The 25,972-nt window shown below is 36.4% G+C and overlaps 1 protein-coding gene across 2 annotated transcripts in view; it reads right to left on the bottom strand.

Moving 5' to 3' along the window:
• LOC138315374 (probable ATP-dependent RNA helicase DHX35) overlaps positions 1-25,972 on the bottom strand; it is a 182,590-nt gene that overhangs the window by 150,567 nt on the left and 6,051 nt on the right. For both annotated transcript variants that reach the window (XM_069256351.1, XM_069256352.1), the window contains exons 9-21: positions 25,878-25,921; positions 25,164-25,232; positions 23,845-23,941; positions 21,741-21,772; positions 21,232-21,313; positions 9,842-9,938; positions 9,487-9,540; positions 6,022-6,120; positions 5,377-5,556; positions 4,492-4,587; positions 4,098-4,192; positions 778-855; positions 253-382 (exon numbers count right to left, since the gene is read on the bottom strand). In XM_069256351.1, coding sequence (XP_069112452.1) covers positions 253-382; positions 778-855; positions 4,098-4,192; positions 4,492-4,587; positions 5,377-5,556; positions 6,022-6,120; positions 9,487-9,540; positions 9,842-9,938; positions 21,232-21,313; positions 21,741-21,772; positions 23,845-23,941; positions 25,164-25,232; positions 25,878-25,921 — 1,153 coding nt within the window. The remainder of the gene's footprint in view (positions 1-252; positions 383-777; positions 856-4,097; positions 4,193-4,491; positions 4,588-5,376; positions 5,557-6,021; positions 6,121-9,486; positions 9,541-9,841; positions 9,939-21,231; positions 21,314-21,740; positions 21,773-23,844; positions 23,942-25,163; positions 25,233-25,877; positions 25,922-25,972) is intronic.

Consider the following 25,972-nt stretch of genomic DNA (forward strand, 5'->3'; position numbering starts at 1 on the left):
TTAGAAATAAAACATTCTTGCCCCTCCATCTTCTGCCACTACCAATAACATTGTAAAGGTTCTAAACATTTCTCTGAAATTCCTATCTGAAACTGCAAAACATCATTGGTAGCCATTCTGTAATAGAAAGCTTTGTAACTTAGTCTCCACAACCAGGCTTGCTCCATACAACCATGTACAGTCTATACTTCAGCAGAAGGAAAGGTAACTCTTGCTGAAAATAAAGACTACAGGAATACAAAAGTGGCCTACCTTCACAGGATACGATTGGAATGCTAAACCTTGTGAGGAGTCGAGTGAGCTGGTCCCGGATCTGGACGGCACGGGTTAAACCTTTGTAGTTTAAGAAGTATTCATGGCACCACTTTTTACTACTACCATACTGTTAACAAAAACAACGACAAAATTTCAAACCTATACATCCCGCAAATTATTCAAACCTTGGGTAAGTGATTAATATTGAAAATACATTTAAGCTCTTTTTGATTATTCATTAATAAATTACTCTGTGAGAAATGGAATTTACAAATCATTAAACATGTTATGTACATCTGTTGTATTTTACTATTGTTTTGATTATTTTGTCCATAACCTGTTCACCCCTGAAGACACAGTGAGATTCTTCTCATTCAAAGGCTGGAATAGTCCATTTGGGAATTTCAGGGCTGAATGAGTTAAAATTGTAATGTTTTATGAATCTCTGTCAAACATTTGTGTGTATATTTGTTATAGATTTATGATTAATAATGAACATGTTACCAAGAACAGTCCACTGACCTTCAGGAAAGCAGCCAGGACGTTAACTAATGTCACATGGTCTCCTTCTTCTACAGAAAACTTTCGTTTCATTTTGTCCTGTCAATTAAATAATACTTATTGAATTACACAGGAAACACTCTTATTTGCCTCAAGGTATCAAGAAGTTATCAAAATAATTTTCAGTGAACTAATCAAATTCACATTGGATATGTTTAGACAAATTTGCTATAACTGCAATTTTTGATAAATGAAAAATTTCTTGAAGTTAAAACTGTATTCTAAAGAAGTTATTTCTGGATACAAAGTACAAAGCATGATACAAATAAAATGTTCCTGAACAAACATGCATGCGTCACTAGCAAACCCACATTTTGCAGTAAAATTAAGGTAAGACTGATATCAACAAGAGGCTCAAGGGTCAACCGTCATCTGACTACCTTAGCAATAGCCGTATAGGAAACTAATTAGATATGTCATAGTTAAAAAATAAAAACACTTGGTCGGGACCATGTAAGGATCATTTTATGCAAATTTCATCCAAACTGCATGGGTAGAACTTTAGAAGAAGTACAAAATGTGTTTTCAAGATGGCCGCTATGGTGGCCATCTTTGTTTTTGGATCAACCCAACAAATAACAACACTTTGTTGGGACAATGTCAGTATCATTTCAGGAAAGTTCCAGCAAAATCACACTGTTAGAACTTAAGAACAAGTTCAAAATATATTTTAAAGATGGCGGGTGTGGTGGCCATCTTGCAATTTAGATCAACATAAAATATAACAACACTTGGTTGAGATCATGTCAGGATCATTTCATGCAAGTTTCAGCTAAATCACACTGGCAGAACTTGAGAAGAAGTTCAAAATTCAAAATTCTAGAATATTTGACCCCCGTGACCTTGATAGTTGACTTTGACCTTGATAGTTTTCACACCTTCGGTAGCCCTTTATCTCAGCATGCTACTAGCTAAAGATGAATACCATGGGCCTTTCAGCTAGTTTGAAGAAGTACATAAAAGATATTAGCCTAATTGATCACTGTGACCTTGAAAGAAGGTCAGAATCATTCATTTAAACAATTTTGGTAACCTTCATCCCAGCATGCCACAGGCCAAATATGAGTGCCCTGGAATTTTTAATTAGTTAGAAGAAGTCATTCAAAGAATTTTAGCCTATTTGACCCCTGTGACTTTGAAATTAAGTCAAGGTCATTCATTTTCACAACTTTATTAGGCCTTCATCCCAGCATGCTACAGTCCAAATCTGGGCTCTGGGCCTTAAGGTTATTGAAAAGAAGTTGTTCAAAGATTTTAGCCTATTTGACCCCTGTGACATTAACAGTGGGTCAAGGTCAATCATTTTCACAACTTTGGTAGCATTTCATCCTAGCATGCTACAGGCTAAATATGAGTACTCTGGGCCTTACGGTTATTGAGAAGAAGTCATTCAAAGATTTTAGCATATTTGACCGCTGTGACCTTGAAAATTGGTCAAGGTCATTTATTTTCCCACCTTGGTAGCCCTTCATCCTAGCATGCTACAGGCCAAGTATGAGTACTCTGGGCCTTACGGTTATTTAGAAGAAGTCATTCAAAGATTATAGCCATTTTGATCCCTGTGACATTAAAAGTAGGTCAAGGTCAATCATTTTCACAACTTTGGTAGACTTTCATCCCAGCATGCTACAGGCTAAATATGAGTTCTCTGGGCTTTACAGTTATTGATAAGAAGTCGTTCAAAGATTTTAGCCTACTTGACCCCTGCGACCTTGAGAGTAGGTCAAGGTCATTCATTTTCACACCTTTGGTAGCCCTTCATTCCCGCATACTACAGGCTAAATATGAGTACTCTGGGCCTTATGGTTATTGAGAAGAAATCGTTCAAAGACTTTAGCCTATTTCACTCCTTTGACCTTGAAAGTTATTCAAGGTCATTGATTTGCACATCTTTAGTAGGCCTTCAGCCCAGCATGCCACAGACTAAATATGAGTACTCTGAGCCTTACAGTTATTGATAAGAAGTCGTTCAAAGATATTAGCCTATTTGACCCCTGTGACCTTGAAAGTAGGTCAAGGTCATTTATTTTCACAACTTTGGTAGCCCTTCATTCCAGCATGCTACAGGCCAAATATGAGTACCCTGGACCTTTCGGCTAGTTAGAAGAAGTTGGTCAAAGATTTTAGACTATTTGACCCCCTGTGACCTTGACAGTACGTCAAGGTCATTAATTTTCACAACTTTTGTAGCCCTTTATCCCAGCATGCTACAGGCCAAATATGAGTACCCTGGACCTTTTGGTTAGTTAGAAGAAGTCGTTCAAAGATATTAGCCTATTTGACCCCTGTGACCTTGAAAGTAGGTCAAGGTCATTTATTTTCACAACTTTGGTAGCCCTTCATCTCAGCATGTTACAGGCTAAATATGAGTACCCTGGACCTTTCGGTTAGTTAGAAAAAGTTGTTCAAAGATTTTAGCCTATTTGACCCCTGTAACCTTGAAAGTAGGTCAAGGTCATTAATTTTCACAACTTTTGTAGCCCTTCATCCCAGTATGCTACAGGCCAAATATGAGTACTTGTGGCCTTACGGTTATTGAGAAAAAGTTGTTTGAATGAAAAGTTTACGCATGGCGCACGGCGCACGGCGGACGACGACGGACGGTGCATGACTATAGGTCATCCTGACCCTTTGGGTCAGATGGCCTAAAAACTCACCTATAAGCAGATTGTTCATAAATGATACCATGTAAATCATCTATGTTTGAGTGTAACAGCCAAGTCTTTCTTCCTGCTAAAGGTTTACACATAGGAAACTTTCAGATGTAGAAAGAAGTCGCCATCCATATGAACTTTTTTTTAATGAATCAAAAATGCATACCAAACAAATGACCTTACACGATAATAGCTATAAGTAATACTGCATTAAATATTTTTATTGGAGTTTCTCAATTCGAAATTTACAGTGGAAATGCAAGACCACATAATTATATCTATGATTTTTTTTGACCTCTAGAACATATTCTGTCTTTGCATATTACAGAGTCGTCTCCCTTGCGAGTAGGTATCCATTGTGACATCACTCTTTTGTGAGTAAAATCACAACATTTTCTCAGAAAAGTATGATGTTATACTCGCAAACACATGGCGTCACAATCAATACCTACCCACAAGGGTAGATAACTCTGTAATATGCAATTACAGAATAATCTGTGTTGTTATAGTAACATGACTTATCAAAATGTTCTTCTGACCTAAGGGAGTTAAAGATACATAAATTCTGTGCTGTTCAGACTTTAACACAGATGAATGAGTTAGAATTCTGTTAAAGATACAACTTACTGATGTATTCCTCTGACCCGAAGGCGTTACAAACACATTTTGAATCTGTGTCATGGCTGCCACAGCAATCGCCTCCACAGAACACTGGTACTCTCCTAGGGAAACCAAATTGAAATAAAGACAACGCTACATTGATAACTAGGGCTGTTTCTGAATTAAATAGACAAATTTGTTACATGCCTGCTTTTTACTAATCCTTTAAAATCTTGCATTTTGTTGAACAGTATTATTTGACTTTTATGAGGCAGAGTTGGCTGTCTGTGACTAGAAAACTTAATCTTATGAATTTGCATGAAAATTAGTTGTTGTTGGGTTTTTTTTCAAATTGTAATAGAGTAAATTGTTTTAACTGAAAAATTATGCAACATTTCATGTCCACCACAAATAAACTTACCGGATATTAATAACATTTTAGCAAACATTGGTGACAGTGGGAACTCCGCCATTTGTAATCCTAAAGGTGATGTCAACATGCCATTATCATCCATAGCTGTAAAGAAAAATATGTACATGTAATATTATTTCATAACTTCAATACCCCTCTGTAATATTTACATCTCTGTTTTTACATTTTAACTGCTACTCCACTAAGTAACCTTACCCAATACAGATGGTGTTCAGTTCAAGAACTGCCTTCCCCTTATTTAGACATCATTATTATTTTGATATCACAATTTTCAATTGTTAAATTTAACATGAAACATCTGACAACTTTATCAGAAGTTTTTGTGAAGATGTAAAATACTGATATAAAACACCAGCAACTATACATACAGTAACAGTCAGGTTTTAGAGATTAAGAAGGTTCACAATACCTCTAGAAAAACCATGGTCCCTGGCAACTGCCTCAAGTGAGATTTGATTTGCAACCCAAAGGTAGAGATACCGAGATATGGTATCACAAGCCCTCCACCTCTAGTTCACAAGTTTGAATCCCATGTGGGACAGTTGCCAGGTACTGACCACTGGTCGGTGATTTTTCTCCTGGTAATCTGGATTTCTTCAAACTTCTAAATCTGACACATCTTTAAATGACCCTGTCTGTTAATGGGACTTTAACCATAATTGGGGTAACCAAGTGATAATATGTGGTGTATTAGCATGTATTGTTTGTATTAGGAGAATATGGAGAAATTGATCAGTAACAAAAGTGGCATCTGTATATTATCTCTATGTCATTATCAAGCCAATTGCTTTCAATCAAAGGTGCTTAAATAAAATTACTAAAAATGTATATATATTTATAGTATTTCCTGTATCATGTACTTAAAATACCTACCGCCCAATGCATACAGCAGTTCCAGTCCGCGAACCATGTTCTGGGCCGGCGGTGGGGATAGGAAGTTAAATCTGAGGACGTTACCAACCCCTAGGGCTTTCATCTGGAGGACGACAGGGGCCAGATCACTACGCTGCATCTCTGGTACCGTGGCAGCAGGAAGGGCATCAAAGGATTTTTCTGCAAAATTGTAAAATTTTCAATTCTAAAATCTCAATGTTGTAGGGTTACTTGAGAATAACTTTATGCAAGTGAATTTATCAACATTTATTTAAAATCTAACAGAAGAATTAAAACTACTGATAACGTTTTTCCTTGAAACAGTTGGACAGTCAATTTTTTGTGTTAGTAAACATTGATAGACTACAAACATCTGTAAGACATCAATGACCCGACCCTACTTCTACGTATCAATATACTACATGCCCTGCCCCCACCATCTTATTGTAAGGGCAGCAAAATAAAGATAAATACAAATGAAATCACTTGAGGTTCTGAATGAATGCTGCAAAAAGATACATTATCTATGTACATATTACTGGAAAACTGATAAATCAGTTTGCGTCAAGAAGTATATAAGGAAGAGGAGAGAACTTTGTCTCCTTGATATCGATACTGATTCAGTGCATGAACTACTAACAATACCTGTGTAAAGTCTGAAGGCTTTCCCAGCACGCACTCTACCAGCCCGTCCAGCCCTCTGATTGGCTGACGCTTGCGATACAGGAATTATCACTAATGATTCTAGAAATAACAACATGAAATAAGGTAATATTGCAGTTATCGAATATCCAGTATCTCATTACAAGTAAAGTACATGTGATGATTTTGCAATATCTAGTCATTAAATAGTGATATAATCATGATATTTTCATATTTTTGTTGATAATACCGGTTTAACATCTATACAGCAACACACATATATGTTGTGAAATTCAATACGACCACTGTGCTAGATGTTGTTTTTGGGATTTATTTCCAAAAGGATATGCAGAACCAAAGACCAAGTGTTGAAATCTAAGATGGCTGCTAATCATTCATGTTTTTTCGTGATCACTGCTACCTTAAGTGCTTTTTTAGAAATAGTGATAACAAATTTAAACTATCAAAATTCAAGATAGCCACCCTTTTGTTATCTCGTTGACTTGATTGTCCCAAAAGTGCAATAGACAAACAGCGATGCTAAGGGAACTCAAGCATGAAATTTGAAACAGAGCATTTTTGTGCTTCCTAAGAAATAGAAGTAAAAATCTTTCAATTATTGAAATTCATCTTGGATTTTGTTGGCCGATAGGTCAACAAAATGGCTGACAGGCTGCCATATTGGATTTCAATAAAAATAGAAAGAAATACATAGAAGAAAAAAATCTTTCAATTATATAGTATATTGAAATCAAAGACAGCTGCCAGGCTGTTAGCCATTTTCTTGACTGATTGACCCCAATATGTATGTACAATATTAGGGTCCTAAGGATGCATGGAATTTGAAACAGATCACTTCAATACTTTTTGATGAAAGATGATATGAATAGCTAACAAGAGATCCCTCTGGGATCTTGGCGCCCACCAAAGAATGATATATGACTGACAATGGAAAGCGGGATTTTTTCTCTGCTTTTCAAACTTTTACCACATACAACTACATGTACGTATAAAATTTGAGGAAGATCCTTTCAGTACTTTCTGAGATATATAACAGTAACAAACTTCAATTATCAAAATCATGCTAGGCAGCCATCTTGTTGATGGATTGGTCCCAAAATGCAATAGGCACAACTAGGGCCGTAGGGAAATCTAGATATGAAATTTGAGAACGATCCCTTCTGTACTTTTTGAAAAATGATATTAAACTTTAACTATCAAAATCCAAGATGGCTGCTTGGTGGTCATCTTGTTGACCATCAATCCCAAATTGCAATATGCACAACCAGGGCTCTAAGGGAACTTACATATGAAATTTGAGAATGATCCCTTCAGTACTTTCTGAGAAATAGCAATAAGAAAGTTTAACTATCAAAATCCAAGATGGCTGTCTGGTGGCCATCTTGTCGACCAATCAGTCCCAAAACGCAATATGCACAACTAAGGCTCTAGGAGAAGTTACATATGAAATTTGAGAATGATCCCTTCAGTCCTTTCTGAGAAATAACAAGAGGCCCATGGGCCTTAACGGTCATCTGAGTACCTTGGCAATAATCATATAGGAAATTAATTAGATATAGTGTCATGGTTGCCATCTTCGATTGGGGATCAACCAGAGATGTAACAACACTTTGTTGGGACATGTCAGGCTCCTTTCATGCAAGTTTCAGCCAAATCGAACCGGTAGAACTTGAGAAGAAGTTCAAAATGTGTTTTCAAGATGGCAGCTGTGGCGGCCATCTTGGATTTCGGATCAACCCGAAAATAAGAACACTTTGTCGGGACCATGTCAGGATCATTTCATGCAAGTTTCAGCCAAATCGCACTTGTAGAACTTGAGAAGAAGTTCAAAATGTGTTTTCAAGATGGTGGCTGTGGCGGCCATCTTGGATTTTGGATCGACCCGAAAAATAAGAACACTTTGTCGGGACCATGTCAGGATCATTTCATGCAAGTCTCAGCCAAATCGCACCGGTATAACTTGAGAAGAAGTTCAAAATGTGTTTTCAAGATGGCGGCTGTGGCGGCCATCTTTGATTTCGGATCGACCCGAAAATAACAACACTTTGTCGGAACCATGTCAGGATCATTTCATGCAAGTTTCAGCCAAATCGCACAAGTAGAACTTGAGAAGAAGTTCAAAATGTGTTTTCAAGATGGCGGCTGTGGCGGCCATCTTGGATTTCGGATCAACCTGAAAAATAACAACACTTTGTCGGTACTATGTCAGGATCATTTCATGCAAGTTTCAGCCAAATCGAACCGGTAGAACTTGAGAAGAAGTTCAAAATGTGTTTTCAAGATGGCGGCTGTGGCGGCCATCTTGGATTTCGGATCGACCCGAAAAATAACAACACTTTGTCGGAACCATGTCAGGATCATTTCATGCAAGTTTCAGCCAAATTGCACAAGTAGAACTTGAGAAGAAGTTCAAAATGTGTTTTCAAGATGGCGGCTGTGGCGGCCATCTTGGATTTTGGATCGACCCGAAAAATAACAACACTTTGTCGGGACTATGTCAGGATCATTTCATGCAAGTTTCAGCCAAATCGCACCGGTAGAACTTGAGAAGAAGTTCAAAATGTGTTTTCAAGATGGCGGCTGTGGCGGCCATCTTGGATTTCGGATCGACCCGAAAAATAACAACACTTTGTCGGGACCATGTCAGGATCATTTCATGCAAGTTTCAGCCAAATCGCACTTGTAGAACTTGAGAAGAAGTTCAAAATGTGTTTTCAAGATGGCGGCTGTGGCGGCCATCTTGGATTTCGGATCGACCCGCAAAATAACAACACTTTGTCGGGACCATGTCAGGATCATTTTTATGCAAGTTTCAGCCAAATCGCACTTGTAGAACTTGAGAAGAAGTTCAAAATGTGTTTTCAAAATGGCGGCTGTGGCGGCCATCTTGGATTTCGGATCGACCCAAAAAATAACAACACTTTGTCGGGACCATGTCAGGATCATTTCATGTAAGTTTCAGCTCAATCCCACTGGTCAAACTTGAGAAGAAGATTGAAATGTGAAAAGTTTACGGACAGCGCACGGCGCACGGCGCACGACGACGGACGAAGCATGATGACTTCGGGTCAGATGACCTAAAAATAACAAACTCTAACTATATAAATCCAAGATGGCTGCCTGGCGACCATCTTGTTGATCGATCAGTCCCAAAACCCAATATGCACAACTAGGGTTCTCGGGGAACCTAAATATGAAATTTGAGAATGATCCCTTCAGTGCTTTTTGAGAAATAGTGATAACAAGGATTAAATTGTTAACGGACGGACAGAGGGACAATGGACCACGGAAGAAAAATAATTTGAATAGTCCACCATCTGATGATTATGGGCTAAAAATAAAATCAGTAGAACATTGCCTTCTATTTGAACTAAATATTTTGCTTTCAAATTATCCATTAGAAAAGTTAAATTCCATATTCTAATAGAAAAGATAGAATGATCTTACCAATTCCTGTTTTAGGATTATAAGCTACCAACTTCACAAAGCCGCTATCTACAACTGTCATAAATAAACATACATGTAATTATATATAAATATGATATTTCATTTCTCTGAAAAAAATTGTTTGATAATAACTTTTTACACAAAATGTTTTCATACCTAATGAAATCAAAATTCACTAACACCAATGTCTAACTTGGCAATGTATAACCTAGATAATGTATATCATCTGAAATCCTATCATCTTCATGGAAAGACAAAAATTATGATAGATTTTCCTCTCACCCAATCTTTCATCCTGCACATAAAAACACAAGTGAATGTTTGTGGTAGTATTTGAGGACCTAACTATACTTACTGTAAACAATACCATCTATTGTTATTGAGGCCTCAGCTATGTTTGTCGCAATCACAATCTTTCTTGTATTAAAAGGTGTCTTTTGGAAAACTTTCATCTAAAACAATAAGACATAGCATTGAGATCTTATTCACTTTTAATGATTTCACACATTTTTACCTGGAATCATTATACCAGTATATAATTATAGTACATGTGTCATTTACAGTTAAACCTTAATGATACACAAGAAAACCATCACAAGTCAATAATATGTAGTAGCACACAGGAAAACCATCACAAGTAAATCATATGTAGTGGTACACAGGAAAACCATCTAGTGTACACAGGAAAACCATCACAAGTAAATCATATGTAGTGTACACGAAAACCATCACAGAATCTTGTAGTACAAAAACCATCACAAGTAAATCATATGTAGTAGTACACAGGAAAACCATCACAAGTAAATCATATATAGTAGTAGTACAAGGAAAACCATCACAAGTAAATCATATAGTAGTAGTACACAGGAAAACCATCACAAGTAAATCATATGTAGTAGTACACAGGAAAACCATCACAAGTAAATCATATGTAGTAGTACACAGGAAAACCATCACAAGTAAACCATATGTAGTAGTACACAGGAAAACCATCACAAGTAAACATATGTAGTAGTACACAGGAAAACCATCACAAGTAAAATCATATGTAGTAGTACACAGGAAAACCATCACAAGTAAACCATATGTAGTAGTACACAGGAAAACCATCACAAGTAAATCATATGTAGTAGTACACAGGAAAACCATCACAAGTAAATCATATTGTGGTACACAGGAAAACCATCTAGTAGTACACAGGAAAACCATCACAAGTAAATCATATGTAGTAGTACACAGGAAAACCATCACAAGTAAATCATATGTAGTAGTACACAGGAAAACCCACACAAGTAAATCATATGTAGTAGTACACAGGAAAACCATCACAAGTAAATCATATGTAGTAGTACACAGGAAAACCATCACAAGTAAATCATATGTAGTAGTACACAGGAAAACCATCACAAGTAAATCATATGTAGTGGTACACAGGAAAACCATCACAAGTAAATCATATGTAGTGGTACACAGGAAAACCATCACAAGTAAATCATATGTAGTAGTACACAGGAAAACCATCACAAGTAAATCATATGTAGTAGTACACAGGAAAACCATCACAAGTAAATCATATGTAGTAGTACACAGGAAAACCATCACAAGTAAATCATATGTAGTGGTACACAGGAAAACCATCACAAGTAAATCATATGTAGTAGTACACAGGAAAACCATCACAAGTAAATCATATGTAGTAGTACACAGGAAAACCATCACAAGTAAATCATATGTAGTAGTCACAGAAAACCATCACACAGGAAAACCATCACAAGTAAATCATATGTAGTAGTACACAGGAAAACCATCACAAGTAAATCATATTAGTAGTACACAGGAAAACCATCACAAGTAAATCATATGTAGTAGTACACAGGAAAACCATCACACAAGTAAATCACAATAATCAAGTAGTAGTACACAGGAAAACCATCACAAGTAAATCATATGTAGTAGTACACAGGAAAACCATCACAAGTAAATCATATGTAGTAGTACACAGGAAAACCATCACAAGTAAATCATATGTAGTAGTACACAGGAAAACCATCACAAGTAAATCATATGTAGTGGTACACAGGAAAACCATCACAAGTAAATCATATGTAGTAGTACACAGGAAAACCATCACAAGTAAATCATATGTAGTGGTACACAGGAAAACCATCACAAGTAAATCATATGTAGTAGTACACAGGAAAACCATCACAAGTAAATCATATGTAGTAGTACACAGGAAAAACCATCACAAGTAAATCATATGTAGTAGTACACAGGAAAACCATCACAAGTAAATCATATGTAGTAGTACACAGGAAAACCATCACAAAGTAAATCATATGTAGTGGTACACAGGAAAACCATCACAAGTAAATCATATGTAGTAGTACACAGGAAAACCATCACAAGTAAATCATATGTAGTAGTACACAGGAAAACCATCACAAGTAAATCATATGTAGTAGTACACAGGAAAACCATCACAAGTAAATCATATGTAGTAGTACACAGGAAAACCATCACAAGTAAATCATATGTAGTAGTACACAGGAAAACCATCACAAGTAAATCATATGTAGTGGTACACAGGAAAACCATCACAAGTAAATCATATGTAGTAGTAGTACACAGGAAAACCATCACAAGTAAATCATATGTAGTAGTACACAGGAAAACCATCACAAGTAAATCATATGTAGTAGTACACAGGAAAACCATCACAAGTAAATCATATGTAGTAGTACACAGGAAAACCATCACAAGTAAATCATATGTAGTAGTACACAGGAAAACCATCACAAGTAAATCATATGTAGTAGTACACAGGAAAACCATCACAAGTAAATCATATGTAGTAGTACACAGGAAAACCATCACAAGTAAATCATATGGTACACAGGAAAACCATCACAAGTAAATCATATGTAGTAGTACACAGGAAAACCATCACAAGTAAATCATATGTAGTGGTACACAGGAAAACCATCACAAGTAAATCATATGTAGTAGTACACAGGAAAACCATCACAAGTAAATCATATGTAGTAGTACACAGGAAAACCATCACAAGTAAATCATATGTAGTAGTACACAGGAAAACCATCACAAGTAAATCATATGTAGTGGTACACAGGAAAACCATCACAAGTAAATCATATGTAGTAGTACACAGGAAAACCATCACAAGTAAATCATATGTAGTGGTACACAGGAAAACCATCACAAGTAAATCATATGTAGTAGTACACAGGAAAACCATCACAAGTAAATCATATGTAGTGGTACACAGGAAAACCATCTAGTAGTACACAGGAAAACCATCACAAGTAAATCATATGTAGTAGTACACAGGAAAACCATCACAAGTAAATCATATGTAGTGGTACACAGGAAAACCATCACAAGTAAATCATATGTAGTAGTACACAGGAAAACCATCACAAGTAAATCATATGTAGTAGTACACAGGAAAACCATCACAAGTAAATCATATGTAGTAGTACACAGGAAAACCATCACAAGTAAATCATATGTAGTAGTACACAGGAAAACCATCACAAGTAAAATCATATGTAGTAGTACACAGGAAAACCATCACAGTAAATCATATGTAGTAGTACACAGGAAAACCATCACAAGTAAATCATATGTAGTAGTACACAGGAAAACCATCACAAGTAAATCATATGTAGTAGTACACAGGAAAACCATCACAAGTAAATCATATGTAGTAGTACACAGGAAAACCATCACAAGTAAATCATATGTAGTAGTACACAGGAAAACCATCACAAGTAAATCATATGTAGTAGTACACAGGAAAACCATCACAAGTAAATCATATGTAGTAGTACACAGGAAAACCATCACAAGTAAATCATATGTAGTAGTACACAGGAAAACCATCACAAGTAAATCATATGTAGTAGTACACAGGAAAACCATCACAAGTAAATCATATGTAGTAGTACACAGGAAAACCATCACAAGTAAATCATATGTAGTAGTACACAGGAAAACCATCACAAGTAAATCATATGTAGTAGTACACAGGAAAACCATCACAAGTAAATCATATGTAGTGGTACACAGGAAAACCATCACAAGTAAATCATATGTAGTAGTACACAGGAAAACCATCACAAGTAAATCATATGTAGTAGTACACAGGAAAACCATCACAAGTAAATCATATGTAGGTAGTACACAGGAAAACCATCACAAGTAAATCATATGTAGTAGTACACAGGAAAACCATCACAAGTAAATCATATGTAGTGGTACACAGGAAAACCATCACAAGTAAATCATATGTAGTAGTACACAGGAAAACCATCACAAGTAAATCATATGTAGTAGTACACAGGAAAACCATCACAAGTAAATCATATGTAGTAGTACACAGGAAAACCATCACAAGTAAATCATATGTAGTAGTACACAGGAAAACCATCACAAGTAAATCATATGTAGTAGTACACAGGAAAACCATCACAAGTAAATCATATGTAGTAGTACACAGGAAAACCATCACAAGTAAATCATATGTAGTAGTACACAGGAAAACCATCACAAGTAAATCATATGTAGTAGTACACAGGAAAACCATCACAAGTAAATCATATGTAGTAGTACACAGGAAAACCATCACAAGTAAATCATATGTAGTAGTACACAGGAAAACCATCACAAGTAAATCATATGTAGTAGTACACAGGAAAACCATCACAAGTAAATCATATGTAGTAGTACACAGGAAAACCATCACAAGTAAATCATATGTAGTAGTACACAGGAAACACACATCACAAGTAAATCATATGTAGTAGTACACAGGAAAACCATCACAAGTAAATCATATGTAGTAGTACACAGGAAAACCATCACAAGTAAATCATATGTAGTAGTACACAGGAAAACCATCACAAGTAAATCATATGTAGTAGTACACAGGAAAACCATCACAAGTAAATCATATGTAGTAGTACACAGGAAAACCATCACAAGTAAATCATATGTAGTAGTACACAGGAAAACCATCACAAGTAAATCATATGTAGTGGTACACAGGAAAACCATCTAGTAGTACACAGGAAAACCATCACAAGTAAATCATATGTAGTAGTACACAGGAAAACCATCACAAGTAAATCATATGTAGTAGTACACAGGAAAACCATCACAAGTAAATCATATGTAGTAGTACACAGGAAAACCATCACAAGTAAATCATATGTAGTAGTACACAGGAAAACCATCACAAGTAAATCATATGTAGTAGTACACAGGAAAACCATCACAAGTAAATCATATGTAGTGGTACACAGGAAAACCATCACAAGTAAATCATATGTAGTAGTACACAGGAAAACCATCACAAGTAAATCATATGTAGTAGTACACAGGAAAACCATCACAAGTAAATCATATGTAGTAGTACACAGGAAAACCATCACAAGTAAATCATATGTAGTAGTACACAGGAAAACCATCACAAGTAAATCATATGTAGTAGTACACAGGAAAAACCATCACAAGTAAATCATATGTAGTAGTACACAGGAAAACCATCACAAGTAAATCATATGTAGTAGTACACAGGAAAACCATCACAAGTAAATCATATAGTAGTAGTACACAGGAAAACCATCACAAGTAAATCATATGTAGTAGTACACAGGAAAACCATCACAAGTAAATCATATGTAGTGGTACACAGGAAAACCATCACAAGTAAATCATATGTAGTGGTACACAGGAAAACCATCTAGTAGTACACAGGAAAACCATCACAAGTAAATCATATGTAGTAGTACACAGGAAAACCATCACAAGTAAATCATATGTAGTAGTACACAGGAAAACCATCACAAGTAAATCATATGTAGTAGTACACAGGAAAACCATCACAAGTAAATCATATGTAGTAGTACACAGGAAAACCATCACAAGTAAATCATATGTAGTAGTACACAGGAAAACCATCACAAGTAAATCATATGTAGTAGTACACAGAAAAACCATCACAGGCAAATCATATGTAGTAGTAGTACACAGGAAAACCATCACAAGTAAATCATATGTAGTAGTACACAGGAAAACCATCACAAGTAAATCATATGTAGTAGTACACAGGAAAACCATCACAAGTAAATCATATGTAGTAGTACACAGGAAAACCATCACAAGTAAATCATATGTAGTAGTACACAGGAAAACCATCACAAGTAAATCATATGTAGTAGTACACAGGAAAACCATCACAAGTAAATCATATGTAGTAGTACACAGGAAAACCATCACAAGTAAATCATATGTAGTAGTACACAGGAAAACCATCACAAGTAAATCATATGTAGTAGTACACAGGAAAACCATCACAAGTAAATCATATGTAGTAGTACACAGGAAAACCATCACAAGTAAATCATATGTAGTAGTACACAGAAAAACCATCACAAGTAAATCATATGTAGTAGTACACAGGAAAACCATCACAGGCAAATCATATGTAGTAGTACACAGGAAAACCATCACAAGTAAATCATATGTAGTAGTACACAGGAAAACCATCACAAGTAAATCATATGTAGTAGTACACAGGAAAACCATCACAAGTAAATCATATGTAGTGTACACAGGAAAACCATCACAAGTAAATCATATGTAGTAGTACACAGGAAAACCATCACAAGTAAATCATATGTAGTAGTACACAGGAAAACCATCACAAGTAAATCATATGTAGTAGTACACAGGAAAACCATCACAAGTAAATCATATGTAGTAGTACACAGGAAAACCATCACAAGTAAATCATATGTAGTAGTACACAGGAAAACCATCACAAGTAAATCATATGTAGTAGTACACAGGAAAACCATCACAAGTAAATCATATGTAGTAGTACACAGGAAAACCATCACAAGTAAATCATATGTAGTAGTACACAGGAAAACCATCACAAGTAGTACACAGGAAAACCATCACAAGTAAATCATATGTAGTAGTACACAGGAAAACCATCACAAGTAAATCATATGTAGTAGTACACAGGAAAACCATCACAAGTAAATCATATGTGTAGTATACACAGGAAAACCATCACAAGTAAATCATATGTAGTAGTACACAGGAAAACCATCACAAGTAAATCATATGTAGTAGTACACAGGAAAACCATCACAAGTAAATCATATGTAGTAGTACACAGGAAAACCATCACAAGTAAATCATATGTAGTAGTACACAGGAAAACCATCACAAGTAAATCATATGTAGTAGTACACAGGAAAACCATCACAAGTAAATCATATGTAGTAGTACACAGGAAAACCATCACAAGTAAATCATATGTAGTAGTACACAGGAAAACCATCACAAGTAAATCATATGTAGTAGTACACAGGAAAACCATCACAAGTAAATCATATGTAGTAGTACACAGGAAAACCATCACAAGTAAATCATATGTAGTAGTACACAGGAAAACCATCACAAGTAAATCATATGTAGTAGTACACAGGAAAACCATCACAAGTAAATCATATGTAGTAGTACACAGGAAAACCATCACAAGTAAATCATATGTAGTAGTACACAGGAAAACCATCACAAGTAAATCATATGTAGTAGTACACAGGAAAACCATCACAAGTAATCATATGTAGTAGTACACAGGAAAACCATCACAAGTAAATCATATGTAGTAGTACACAGGAAAACCATCACAAGTAAATCATATGTAAGTGTACACAGGAAAACCATCACAAGTAAATCATATGTAGTAGTACACAGGAAAACCATCACAAGTAAATCATATGTAGTAGTACACAGGAAAACCATCACAAGTAAATCATATGTAGTAGTACACAGGAAAACCATCACAAGTAAATCATATGTAGTAGTACACAGGAAAACCATCACAAGTAAATCATATGTAGTAGTACACAGGAAAACCATCACAAGTAAATCATATGTGTAGTAGTACACAGGAAAACCATCACAAGTAAATCATATGTAGTAGTACACAGGAAAACCATCACAAGTAAATCATATGTAGTAGTACACAGGAAAACCATCACAAGTAAATCATATGTAGTAGTACACAGGAAAACCATCACAAGTAAATCATATGTAGTAGTACACAGGAACCACATCATATGTAGTAGTAGTACACAGGAAAACCATCACAAGTAAATCATATGTAGTAGTACACAGGAAAACCATCACAAGTAAATCATATGTAGTAGTACACAGGAAAACCATCACAAGTAAATCATATGTAGTAGTACACAGGAAAACCATCACAAGTAAATCATATGTAGTAGTACACAGGAAAAAACAAGTAAATCATATGTAGTAGTACACAGGAAAACCATCACAAGTAAATCATATGTAGTAGTACACAGGAAAACCATCACAAGTAAATCATATGTAGTAGTACACAGGAAAACCATCACAAGTAAATCATATGTAGTAGTACACAGGAAAACCATCACATCAGTACACAGGAAAACCATCACAAGTAAATCATATGTAGTAGTACACAGGAAAACCATCACAAGTAAATCATATGTAGTAGTACACAGGAAAACCATCACAAGTAAATCATATGTATGTTAGTACACAGGAAAACCATCACAAGTAAATCATATGTAGTAGTACACAGGAAAACCATCACAAGTAAATCATATGTAGTAGTACACAGGAAAACCATCACAAGTAAATCATATGTAGTAGTACACAGGAAAACCATCACAAGTAAATCATATGTAGTAGTACACAGGAAAACCATCACAAGTAAATCATATGTAGTAGTACACAGGAAAACCATCACAAGTAAATCATATGTAGTAGTACACAGGAAAACCATCACAAGTAAATCATATGTAGTAGTACACAGGAAAACCATCACAAGTAAATCATATGTAGTAGTACACAGGAAAACCATCACAAGTAAATCATATGTAGTAGTACACAGGAAAACCATCACAAGTAAATCATATGTAGTAGTACACAGGAAAACCATCACAAGTAAATCATATGTAGTAGTAGTACACAGGAAAACCATCACAAGTAAATCATATGTAGTAGTACACAGGAAAACCATCACAAGTAAATCATATGTAGTAGTACACAGGAAAACCATCACAAGTAAATCATATGTAGTAGTACACAGGAAAACCATCACAAGTAAATCATATGTAGTAGTACACAGGAAAACCATCACAAGTAAATCATATGTAGTAGTACACAGGAAAACCATCACAAGTAAATCATATGTAGTAGTACACAGGAAAACCATCACAAGTAAATCATATGTAGTAGTACACAGGAAAACCATCACAAGTAAATCATATGTAGTAGTACACAGGAAAACCATCACAAGTAAATCATATGTAGTAGTACACAGGAAAACCATCACAAGTAAATCATATGTAGTAGTACACAGGAAAACCATCACAAGTAAATCATATGTAGTAGTACACAGGAAAACCATCACAAGTAAATCATATGTAGTAGTACACAGGAAAACCATCACAGGCAAATCATATGTAGTGATACACAGGAAAACCATCACAAGTAAATCATATGTAGTAGTACACAGGAAAACCATCACAAGTAAATCATATGTAGTGTACACAGGAAAACCATCACAAGTAAATCATATGTAGTAGTACACAGGAAAACCATCACAAGTAAATCATATGTAGTAGTACACAGGAAAAACCATCACAAGTAAATCATATGTAGTGTACACAGGAAAACCATCACAAGTAAATCATATGTAGTAGTACACAGGAAAACCATCACAAGTAAATCATATGTAGTGGTACACAGGAAAACCATCACAAGTAAATCATATGTAGTGGTACACAGGAAAACCATCACAAGTAAATCATATGTAGTAGTACACAGGAAAACCATCACAAGTAAACCATATGTAGTGGTACACAGGAAAACCATCACAAGTAAATCATATGTAGTGTACACAGGAAAACACCATCACAAGTAAATCATATGTAGTGGTACACAGGAAAACCATCACAAGTAAATCATATGTAGTGGTACACAGGAAAACCATCACAAGTAAATCATATGTAGTAGTACACAGGAAAACCATCACAAGTAAAACCATATGTAGTAGTACACAGGAAAACCATCACAAGTAAATCATATGTAGTAGTACACAGAAAAAACCATCACAAGTAAATCATATGTAGTAGTACACAGGAAAACCATCACAAGTAAATCATATGTAGTGGTACACAGGAAAACCATCTAGTAGTACACAGGAAAACCATCACAAGTAAATCATATGTAGTAGTGCACAGGAAAACCATCACAAGTAAATCATATGTAGTAGTACACAGGAAAACCATCACAAGTAAATCATATGTAGTAGTACACAGGAAAACCATCACAAGTAAATCATATGTAGTGGTACACAGGAAAACCATCACAAGTAAATCATATGTAGTAGTACACAGGAAAACCATCACAAGTAAATCATATGTAGTAGTACACAGGAAAACCATCACAAGTAAATCATATGTAGTAGTACACAGGAAAACCATCACAAGTAAATCATATGTAAGTAGTACACAGGAAAACCATCACAAGTAAATCATATGTAGTAGTACACAGGAAAACCATCACAAGTAAATCATATGTAGTAGTACACAGGAAAACCATCACAAGTAAATCATATGTAGTAGTACACAGGAAAACCATCACAAGTAAATCATATGTAGTAGTACACAGGAAAACCATCACAAGTAAATCATATGTAGTAGTACACAGGAAAACCATCACAGGCAAATCATATGTAGTAGTATAATAGTGTCATTAAAAAAATAATGTGAAAGCTGTCAAATATCACTCCATCTACAACAATTTCTTATCTTGATTTTTTTTTCATTTGTTATATAAATGTGATTTCCACTGGATATTATATTTGAACAAGAGGCCCATAGTCCTTAAAGGTCATCTGACTATTCACACAATACATCACCTCAGGCCCAATATAAGTACCCTTGGCCTTTCGGTTCTTGAAGTTGTTTAAAGATTTTAGCCTTTTTGATCCCTAGTTGTGACCTTGAATGAAGGTCAAGGTCATTCATTTGAACAAACTTGGTAGCCCTTCATCCCAGCATGTCACAGGCCAAATATCAGGTCTGTAGGCCTCTTAGTTATTCACAAGATGTTGTTTAAAGATTTTAGACTATTTGACTCCTGTGACCTTGAATGAAGATCAAGGTCAATCATTTGAACAAACTTGGTTGCCCTTCATCCCAGCATGTCACAGAACCAATAGGAGTACCCTGTGCCCTTTTGTTCTTGAGAAGAAGTTGTTTGAATGAAAAGTTTACGCATGGCGGGTGGCAGACTGCACAAGGACGATGGACAAAGCATGATGACAAGGGGTCATCCTGACCCTGTGGGTCAGATGACCTAAAACTCAACCAATGAGAAGAGATGTATAATTCATGGTGCTTTAATTTGGCAGGGTCAATATTTCACAGTTTCCTAAAATGTACAAGACATATTCGGGAAGGTTAAATTTTGTGTTCACCTAACTCTCTAACCTATTGTTCTTAGAATTGTCAATGAACTTCAGAATATATACTTCACCGGTGGTTAGGATTCATGGATTTCAGAGAAACCCCAATATAGAGAAAACAAACCACCACTGAAATAAAACCACTATATGGCACCATAACAGCTACCTGAATACACTACCTGCTCAGATGCTGGCAAACTGCCGTACATAGGCACGACCTTCATCTTCAGTTTGTCCTTGGGAATCCGTCTAGCTTCATCACTACAATAGAAATAAGCCAAATCTTGACCCTGCACTCAGCAATAGGTTGTTTCTGCCATGTTATAGCAGTTTAATATGTGTTATTGTGTTGTAAATAAAAGCAGATTTATTTTCAGAAATATTTCATAAAAGAGTTAGTTAGTCACTGGCTTATCGCCTACCTGATTCTGCCTATTACTAGTCTTTGTCTCACTGACTAAAGTCTGTGTTCTGCTGGCAAGACAGTGTTACCTCTGGTTGGGACTGTGATCTGTACATGTACAGAACTATTATCATTAAAATTTAAAGAAGACGGCCTCGTGGTCTGAAAACTTTGTAAATCTCTTCAGTAAGGTATAGGTGAACATATCAGTATATTTCCTATTGTCAAAAGCGCTTCTGGTAGCATACAACCTTAACACTATTGCTTATACAGATGTATACTTACATCAGCAGTTGAACCACTTTTTGAACCTCATCCTGCAGGTATTAAGAAAGGTTACAGTGAAAATCAATACCATAAATATAAAAAATTGTATAGAAATATACTACTAACCAAAGTTCACCATACCCCAATCCATCAATACAAGACTTGTTTATCATATCAAAATCAGTGGTGTCCATGTCTTCAGACATCACAGGGACAAAATGGGATGGGATACATTGGCATGTAATGGGACAGGAGGGGACGGGATGTGATGGGACACATTGGCATGTAATGGGACAGGAGGCGACGGGATATGATGCGACACATTGGCATATAAAGGGACAGGAGGGGACGGGATATGATGGGACACATTGGCATGTAATGGGACAGGAGGGGACAGGATGTAATCGGACACATTGGCATGTAATGGGACAAGAGGGGACGGGATGTGATGGGACACATTGGCATGTAATGGGACAGGAGGGGACGGGATGTGATGGGACACATTGGCATGTAATGGGACAGGAGGGGACGGGATGTGATGGGACACATTGGCATGTAACGGGACAGGAGGGGACAGGATGTGATGGGACACATTGGCATGTAATGGGACAGGAGGGGACGGGATGTGATGGGACACATTGGCATGTAATGGGACAGGAGGGGACGGGATATGATGGGACACATTGGCATGTAATGGGACAGGAGGGAACGGAATGTGATGGGACACATTGGCATGTAATGGGACAGGAGGGGACGGGATGTAATCGGACACATTGGCAGTTAATGGGACAAGAGGGGACGGGATGTGATGGGACACATTGGCATGTAATGGGACAGGAGGGGACGGAATGTGATGGGACACATTGGCATGTAATGGGACAAGAGGGGACGGGATGTAATCGGACACATTGGCATGTACTGGGACAGGAGGGGACGGGATGTAATCGGACACATTGGCATGTAATGGGACAGGAGGGGACGGGATATGATGGGACACATTGGCATGTAATGGGACAGGAGGGGACGGAATGTGATGGGACACATTGGCATGTAATGGGACAGGAGGGGACGGGATGTGATAGGACACATTGGCATGTGATGGGACACATTGGCATGTAATGGGACAGGAGGGGACGGGATGTGATGGGACACATTGGCATGTAATGGGACAGGAGGGGGCGGGATGTGATGGGACACATTGGCATGTAATGGGACAGGAGAGGACAGAATGTGATGGGACACATTGGCATATAATGGGACAGGAGGGGACGGGATGTGATGGGACACATTGGCATGTAATGGGACAGGAGGGGACGGGATGTGATGGGACACATTGGCATGTAATGGGACAGGAGGGGACGGGATGTGATGGGACACATTGGCATGTAACGGGACAGGAGGGGACAGGATGTGATGGGACACATTGGCATGTAATGGGACAGGAGGGGACGGGATGTGATGGGACACATTGGCATGTAACGGGACAGGAGGGGACAGGATGTGATGGGACACATTGGCATGTAATGGGACAGGAGGGGACGGGATGTGATGGGACACATTGGCATGTAACGGGACAGGAGGGGACAGGATGTGATGGGACACATTGGCATGCAATGGGACAGGAGGGGTCGGGATGTAATGGGACACATTGGCATGTAATGGGACAGGAGGGGACAAATTTTGTAATTTTGTGGACGTTTATCTGTAAAAACTACTATCTTTGTACATTATATTTATTGAATTTCAACTTTCGCAAACTTATTCTCAAATAAAAATTGGAAAATTTACTATCTGTGAAAGAAAGCTGATTTACAGTATATGAGTAAAACGTTATTTCCCTACCACTGCCCCCACCCCAGGGCATACATGTATCTATAATCTATCACCTGGAGTAATCCCCCTACCACTGCCCCCACCCCAGGGTATACATGTATCTATAATCTATCACCTGGAGTAATCTCCCTACCACCACCCCCACCCCAGGGCATACATGTATCTATAATCTATCACCTGGAGTAATCTCCCTACCACCGCCCCCACCCCAGGGCATACATGTGTCTATAATCTATCACCCGGAGTAAGCCCACCATTGTCATGTGATTGACAAATTCTACATGCCTACCTGTCCAGTGAGGAAAGCTAGAACATCTCCAGGTTTCTCTCCACGATGGATCTTCATCACAGTCTCCATGGTTGCCTTCACATAATCTGGAACTGGGCTACAAAATATTTATCACATAATCTGGAACTGGGCTACAAAATATTTATCACATAATCTGGAACTGGGCTACAAAATATTTATCACATAATCTGGAACTGGGCTACAAAATATTTATCACATAATCTGGTACAGGGCTACAAAATATTTATCACATGATCTGCTACAGGGCTACAAAATATTTTATCACATAATCTAGTACAGGGCTACAAAATATTTATCACATAATCTGGTACAGGGCTACAAAATATTTTATCACATAATCTGGTACAGGGATACAAAATGTTTATCACATAATCTGGTACAGGGCTGCAAAATATTTTATCACATAATCTGGTACAGGGCTACAAAATATTTATCACATAATCTGGTACAGGGCTACAAAATATTTTATCACATAATCTGGTACAGGGCTACAAAATGTTTATCACATAATCTGGTACAGGGCTACAAAATATTTTATCACATAATCTGGTACAGGGCTACAAAATATTTTATCACATGATCTGGTACAGGGCTACAAAATGTTTATCACATAATCTGGTACAGGGCTACAAAATATATTATCACATAATCTGGTACAGGGCTACAAAATATCTTATCACATAAGCTGGTACAGGGCTACAAAATATTTTATCACATAATCTGGTACAGGGCTACAAAATATTTTATCACATAATCTGGTACAGGGCTACAAAATATTTTATCACATAATCTGGTACAGGGCTACAAAATATTTTATCACATAATCTGGTACAGGGCTACAAAATATTTTATCACATAATCTGGTACAGGGCTACAAAATGTTTATCACATAATCTGGTACAGGGCTACAAAATATTTTATCACATAATCTGGTACGGGGCTCGAAAAATATTAAACACAATAATTAAAAACGTTATACTTATTAATAACTCAATGCATATAATACTCTCCCGACTGTAACTTATTCTATATTACAGAAAAAGTACTTGCACTATTCATTCATGGAATGATCTCTTTAAAAGTTAAAATTTACTTTCATTTATGTATATCTATGTTGACTCATTAAATGTTTTTTCAATTATTAAATCAAGAATCTGCTACTGATTAAACAATGGGGAGATAAATGCACATCCTTTTTTGATTAGTTGGACAAAGCTGAATTATTTGTAATGATACAACAGAAATCAACGTAAAATTAAAATAAGATCTTTAAAAATGACTTTAATAGTACAACTTACTCTATACTGTAATGGATGTCCACAGGAAAGGTCCTCCCTTCTATTGATAGTATTGTGGCCTTGTCCAGTCTACATTTGGGATCAAACAGAACGCTTCATATTACTGTAAACCAATTTTCTTTCAAGGATACTAAATTTTCATGATTTCTGTTTCGAAACATTTTCGCAGAGTTTAAGTTTCGCTTATTCAAAATTAAATGACAACACCTTTGAATTAAATCGTGCAAGAATTTAGGAAGATATAGATTCACGGAAATAAACTTTCGCGAATTTACCTTGATCGCAAAATTCACAAAAAATCATTTGCATACGAAAGAATGATGGTTTACAGCATAACATATACATTGAACTCCAAATGTAACAAAATCAAATGGACAATCAATGTGTCCTTGTTACAGCCAATTCCTGTTAAAAACTTAAAAACCATCCAGCTAATGTTATGTCGTGCCCAACCCTGGCCACTACAATTTCTCTTCTTCTGTTACATTAGTTCAAATGCAAGATCCAAAATTCAACCAAGTTATAAAAGAAATTTCAAAATTAAATGTTTCACTACACATCATCAAGATAGGCAGTTTATCTGTTATACCAGTTTTAGCGAAAATGATCTCTATGACGATTATTGAAGACTTTATAATTCATCATTCTGCAAACCAATATCTCTCAGTATTAGAATTAGGGTGAATCAATAATATTTGATAACTCTTTTCTTACCGTCTATCGTCAGTCTCATTGTTGTTGAAAAACTTCTTCATTTCCTGTTAACAAAAAGGCCATTGTTCTACAAACTTATTTTCGGATACAAATGT

This window comes from Argopecten irradians, chromosome 2 (assembly GCF_041381155.1).
Source record: "Argopecten irradians isolate NY chromosome 2, Ai_NY, whole genome shotgun sequence".
NCBI classification, from domain to species: Eukaryota; Metazoa; Mollusca; class Bivalvia; order Pectinida; family Pectinidae; genus Argopecten; species Argopecten irradians.